Genomic DNA, 6823 nt, shown 5'->3' with positions numbered 1-6823 from the left:
TTTCCTCTTTAATCAGCCGCTAGTCTGAATCCTTTTCCATTTGGATTTTGACTGTTTGTTTTAAGTTATGTGTGTTTCCAATTGTTTCCCTTAAGTTGTCCTTTCAAATTGATCACAGGTACTAACTAACTGTCTTTGACTGACAGACTGACTGGAAGAATTCCCATAGAGTCCTCCACAAGTGTTTGATGACTTGGTTGTAGCTGGTTACGAAACATTTAGGTATTTTGTGACTTAAAATCAAGTAATATCTCCCCTCATCACAGGCAATGACATTAATGTGGACAGTCTGGTAGTTTTTGCCTTTTTCATTTGACTCATTTTCAGTAACCCGAAGAGAGATGAGTACAACAAGATGGCAAAAATGTAAGGAAAGTCTGATTAAATGTACTTCATTGTGTGGGGTGTTTTCTTTGTTTTATCTGGTGACCCCTCTACAGTCCCCTTTATGTTACATTTATGTTGAGACTTTATGGGATGCTGAACTATTAACACATTGTTGCAGGGAGTCCTTCATCCTTTGGGATGCTACAGCTGGCACTTGGACCCAAAACAACTCAACACACCCAGCCACTATCCAGAAAGCCATCTACTTCAGAATGCAAACAATTAGCATCACACACATGGCGACAGGCTCATTGTGGATATTATGTCGAAACCAGGAAGCCCAAAGGCAAATGTGTGCAGCTGGATGTCGGACACACGCACTCAGAGAAACCCGTGAGTAGTTTCAGGGAGTGGCTTGTTATTGTCTGGCTGTTTTGTCTTCTATTAGTGACAAGATCATCATCAACCGTCCACCGTCCTGTACCACGTTCTCAATGAATGGACTGTTATTTTATGTGGAAACTCCCACTCTGCCTGTCGGCTGAGTCATTACTATTGTCTGCCAGTGTGCAGTGTTTTGCTCTACGTACGTAGGTCCCTCATAGTAAACCCGTAGGATAAAACAGTGTGTTTTTAGGATAAAACAGTGTGTTTTTTTTCTCACACTATTCAAAGCAAAAAAGTATGCAGAAAAATATAAACATGTCCGTTGAAAAAAAAAAGGAATTGCATAAATATCAGTGAAAAAAAAAGACGGCCCTAAAACCTCCCAATCCTTCTTGTGAAATAACTATTCGGTAAGTTAGTTCCCTTGAGGGAAAAAAGTGTTTCTTAAATGTCTGTGTGCATTAGGCCTTTATGATATATGCTCGTATATATGGACCAAAAAGCATTTATAAAAAATGATGCTCAGATGGAAAAAATAAAGTGTCCAGTCCACGTGCTCCACAAAAAGCTATCCACTCAGCTGCTCAAAAAAAGGCGTGTCACCGGCGTGACGTCACGCACGTACCTGAGTTTCGGTGAGGAGAGGGGACGGGCTGAGCCGGAGTGAACGACAACAGCTCTTCGGAGTCCTCCGAGATTAACTTGTTGTTATTCGCACCCGCCTTCGTCCGAGTTCATATCAGTGAGGTTTTTTTTTTCTTTTAAGGGAATCCGCAGCAGGTTTACAGAGGAAACGCGGTTTTATCTCCGGCTGCTGGTTAGCAGGCCGACGAGGACAGACTTCGCCAACTTCCTGGTTTGCCACAGGTATGTGTGTCGTTTGATAGTATCGCGTTTTGTCGCTTTGTCTATTTTAGTTTTGGATCTATTTCACTGCATATTCACATTTAAAGATATGCTGACCTACCACACACAGTCTAACCTGTAAGCAGCTATGGTTATATGACAAATAACTAAATAAGTCAAAGGTCATTCCGCCTGTCAAAGTGTGGCCGTTTTAAAATGTTTGGAATATCCCGGACGTGTGAACACCGCTGCGCGTCATTGTCTGTCACTGAGTTTAGTAAAGCTCTCTGTCTGTTAAAAAAAATGACTCACAGGAGCAATCCACCGCGGGACTCACCGGTTTGTGTTGTCTTTTGAGCCAGGATGTCGGTCACTCCTCGACGGGTCCGTCTGAAGCCCTGGCTGGTCGCTCAGGTGGACTGCGGGAGATACCCAGGTCTGGGGTGGATTGACCGTGAGGCCATGCGCTTCAGGATCCCATGGAAACACGCCACACGACACACACCCCAGCACGAGGACGAGGACACCATATTTAAGGTTAATGGCTCTTAAAATACACCAGATGTCAAGATAATAAAAAAAAAAAAGTCCGCTAAAAGAGGAACGTATAGTGGCGTGTTTGTTCACCCCGAGGCAGACAACTTGTAAATAGTTCACATGTCAATATTTTGCAAGGCCTATACTGGTTCTTACCTGCTAAATATGCTTTAAAAAAGAAACTTTGCATGTCTCTGGAGCAGCATCTGGTTTTACCTCTGTCGAGCCTCTAACATTAGGAAAGCCCTGGTGTAATGTAGGTAAGCTAAAGGACATAATGGTTGAGTAGTAGAGAGGACAACTAGCATTGGGTCTGTATTTGTGTCGCTGCAATTAAAGATCAGAGACGGCGATGTTGGAACTTCTTGCTCTTGTTTTGCTATGAGATTATATGCAGTTATTCATGGACTGTGTACATTCCTTGTATGAGTGCATTGCATTGTCTTCGTCCCTGTGGACACGCCAAACTAGATGGGAAAGTGAAATTGTAGTGTTTTGGTGTAATGTTAGTAAAACCAGAACCTCTTGGTACTGAGCACATACATGGGTGACGCATTGTACAGATGCTTCATGATGAAGATGAGTCTCTTACATTTTCTACATTTATTGGTATAGCTAAATAAATACATTCATAACCATGTGTCATGCACATTAATGTACACGATGACATCATTGTCTATTATCTTGGATATTTCTTTGGACAGATACCTCACAAAAAAGGTATAATTATGTGGATCCTGTGCAGGAATCTGAAATAATGTATAACAGGACTGTGATATTGATACCCCTGTATGTTCAAATGTTCCCCCAGGCGTGGGCCGTGGAGACTGGGAAATTTCAAGAGGGAGTTGATGAACCTGATCCTGCAAAATGGAAAGCTCAGCTTCGATGTGCCCTGAACAAAAGCAGAGAATTCAACCTGGTCTTCGATGGCACCAAAGAGGTTCCCATGAATCCTTTGAAGATATATGATGTCTGCGACATCCCACCGCCCCCCATTAACCAAGGTAAATAAGAGCCGGAGACTTCGTTCATCCTCGATTACTATTTGTCCTTCACTTCACTTCATGTTGTAATACTTTCCCCACAGCCTCCTCAGACGCTGGTTCTTGGACTCCACATGAGGACGATGGTGGTGAGGAAGATATGCCAGATACCCCAGAGTCTCTCCCTCCATACCCATCCAATGGTGAAGGATTTCTCCTCGCACATTACGCCTATTTCCTGGCAGTACATCCAAAAAAAGTAAAGTGGTCAATTTTGTTTTTTGATAATTCAGCTAATTCATTCTTTTCTCTTTCCTCATTTAGGCACCAGTCCCTCTCCCCATATTATGTGGTCTCCTAGCTCAGAGTCGCAGCCTTCCAGTTGTCCCCCTTCAAATGAGGCCTGGCTCAAAGAGGAGTCGGTTAAAATCTGGCCTAAAGAGGAGCCTGTGGATGTGGAGATGCAACCAACTCCCCTGTTGCCCCCTGCTCCCCTGCCCGATCACCCGATGCAGCACCCTCCTCTACCCGACGCCTTTTTTGCCTCTCCAGAAATGTGGATCAGTTCCCTCCCGAGTAAGCACTTCTTCTAGTGTTGTTGAACATCATTAAAGAGACAGACCACCGTGTTGTTTTTTTCCTGTTTTCCAGTCAGTGGATTCAGATAGATTTAGTGCAACAGGCTGATGCAATGTGGGGACACCTGCTGTAGCATTGGGGATAGCTACTATGGCTCAACACAGTCTGTATTTTCCTAAAACAACTGGGCATTGTAGTTTTTGTTACTACAACGCACATGTTCATCATAATGTGGAATAATGTGTCTTATTGATGACAATAATTGAGGTCTATGCCACACAGCCAATACTCAATTCACTGTCAGTCAGAAAATTGTAAGTGTATGTTGTTTGGGTGAACCGTCCCTGTTTTTAAAGCATATTTTCAGTCGTACTTCAAACATGGTTTTAACCTGTTTCTACATTTCTCTCTGACCCAGTGACAGACCTGGAGGTGCAGTTCCATTACAGAGGGAAGGAGATGTGTCCCACAGCGAACATCAGTAACCCGCAGGGCTGCAGGCTGTTCTACGGAGACCTCGGCCCAATGGTCAATCAGGAGGAGCTGTTCGGGCCGGTGAACCTGGAGCAGCTGCGCTTTCCGACCACAGAGCACATTACCAATGACAAGCAACGGGTTTTCACTAACCGCCTGCTGGATGTGATGGACAGAGGCCTGATCCTGGAGGTCAGCGGTCACGATATCTACGCAGTGCGTCTCTGCCAGTGCAAGGTTTACTGGTCTGGTCCCTGTGCTCCAAATCCAGCTGCTCCAAATCTTATAGAGCGCCAGAGGAAGATCAAGCTCTTCTGCCTGGAGTCGTTTCTCGGTGGTAAGTAGAATTCTCACTTTTATTGGGAAAATTTGTAAAACAACTTGAGTTAAATGCAGATTCTATTAGGATTTTGGTCTTTGGGGCTCTTAAAAAATGTAATAATCTCTTAGATGGAATTCTAATAGTAATAACTTTGAACTGTTTGTGTGGTGTACAGGAGTGATAGCACACCAGCGTGGCCAGACACCAATCCCTCCTAAGTTTGAAATCAACCTGTGTTTTGGAGAGGAGTGGCCTGATGGTAGACCCATAGAGAGGAAACTTATCATGGTTCAGGTGAGAATCGTTGTTTGTAACAAGAATTAATGAATGTTTGTGGTCATCATGGGACAATAGAGTCCAGTAATCAGCTTCACTTCATACCTGTGCATGAACAAACGTTATCTCTGTTTACAGTTGGAAGAATAGTAATCTGCATGGAAATATTTCAATGCTGAAAAAATATTTAGCATGTTGATTATCTTCTATAAATGGCACAACCAGAAAATCCAGTCTTATTTAAACATTTATTTCTATTATTTAAAGGAACTAAAAGCTGTTCAATATAACTTCCGCTGCCGTTCTTAACACTTATATTTTGTCTTTTCATACTGATAATAGCTATTTATCTGGGTAAACATGTAAACTACAAGACAATTAGCTGCACTCTTTTCAGAGTCTCTGACTGTGAGGCTCATGCTGGTCCTCTGTCCTACAGATCATTCCAGTGGTGGCCCGCATGATAAGCGAGATGTTTTCTGGCGACAACACGCGGTCCTTTGACAGCGGCAGCGTTCGTCTGCAGATCTCAATCCCGGATATCAAAGACAACATAGTGACCCATCTAAAGCAGCTGTACTGCCTGCTGCAGAACCACCAGGGCCAGGACGGCTGGGCGTTGCCCACCGGCCCAGCCTTGAACATCGTCCAGGCTCTGCAGGCACAGTGAAGCAGCGCGCACTGTGAACTAACATACAACATATATCACTGTATGTTTCACACTGCTACTGGGAGTTACCTACCGTTGGCAAATAATGACTTAATGCGTAATCATATTTAGAAGTGTGCACACTATACTGTAGGATTCTTGTGCTTTTCTCTAGTAATGTTATGTGACAAGGCTTTTTTATTGTATATAAAGTAGTGCCTTCAATCCTGCATCACTCTGCATTGTGTGTGCAGGTACCAAAGGCAGATATGGCGACTGCATGGGCCAAAGTCCTGCTTGCTGCAATGGAACATTTAACATAGTTAATGAGTTACAGGAATTGCCCTGGGCCTTATTTATCCAAAACTGGTCAGTGATTACCACTCGAGAAACTGTGCCGAATACCTTTTTTATCTTTTGACCTCATATATATATATATATATATATATATATATATATATATATATATATATATATATATATTGTTTTGAAGCAACACAACTCACGTGGGATTTTTATATGTTGGATAGAATATAGCCAAATATGAAATAAAGTACGGCTTGCTTTTTTCTATTCATTTATGCCTTAACAGCACATCTTTACTCAGTTTGCAATCAGTTTTCTGGTCACCTGGCCAGCAGTTTTGTCTTCAGTGGATTTTGTTTTTCCATCTACATTTTTGTATTCACATCTTTGATTGTTAGGTCATTCATTGTATCCAGGAAGTCACTGAACATTCAGCTATTTTGGATCTATTTTAATATGGATGCCACTGCACATTGAGGTGCTGAATTATGTTTTACATCTAGTAGAATTCATCCTGTGATTGTATGTTTATTTTATCAATAAAAAAAGCACAAATAACATGGGAGTTTATGAATGACTGTTATCATGGTAAACTGGTTTCTGGGCAGAGAAGAGTCGGCTTTGTGCAATGCGTTCTTGTACAAACAGTGTTTGTTTACTTTTGTGCTCCAGCTGCAGGTTGACTGCTTTGTGAGTTAACTGCAGCTTTGCACCTTCTGAATGAGTTAATGCAGCGTTGCTGACTTCCAGTGGTTTAGGTTAACAACAGCAGGCCTGGGATGAGTACAACATTGAGTAATGTGTTTTAATAATAATACATTTTATTTATATAGCGCTTTTCAGAGTACTCAAAGCCACTTTACATTAAAATCATCATATATAGAAGCTATGCACTACAAACATAACACACAAAAATGGTCACACTTTAAAACAGTTTTGCTACTTTGTGTCAGCGTCAGTAAAGGGCTTGAACCTCCAAGTGAGGTTGTTTGTTTCTTTACAATCATTTGATTTTCAGCCATCTGATGATTGCCAAGTATATCATTAGAGTGACCAATATAGAGTATGAGTGACAGGTCATTGGGGCAGGTGCAGGGAAATGAATGTACTTCTAGATTAATGCATGACATAAAA

At 42.1% G+C, this 6823-nt stretch overlaps 1 protein-coding gene across 1 annotated transcript; it reads left to right on the top strand.

Annotated features, from left to right (window-relative positions):
* Nucleotides 1-1359: 1359 nt before the first annotated feature.
* On the top strand, nt 1360-6247 carry irf6 (interferon regulatory factor 6). Its single transcript, XM_079157016.1, has 8 exons — nt 1360-1581; nt 1923-2097; nt 2909-3104; nt 3188-3286; nt 3408-3659; nt 4081-4473; nt 4634-4752; nt 5174-6247. Exons 2-8 carry the CDS (start codon nt 1924-1926, stop codon nt 5402-5404), a joined length of 1464 nt encoding a protein of 487 aa, XP_079013142.1. The 5' UTR covers nt 1360-1581; nt 1923; the 3' UTR covers nt 5405-6247.
* The last annotated feature ends 576 nt before the right edge of the window (nt 6248-6823 follow it).

The sequence above is a fragment of the Pholis gunnellus genome (assembly GCF_910591455.1).
Source record: "Pholis gunnellus genome assembly, chromosome: 3".
NCBI classification, from domain to species: Eukaryota; Metazoa; Chordata; class Actinopteri; order Perciformes; family Pholidae; genus Pholis; species Pholis gunnellus.
This window is presented reverse-complemented; position numbering and strand designations above follow the sequence as displayed.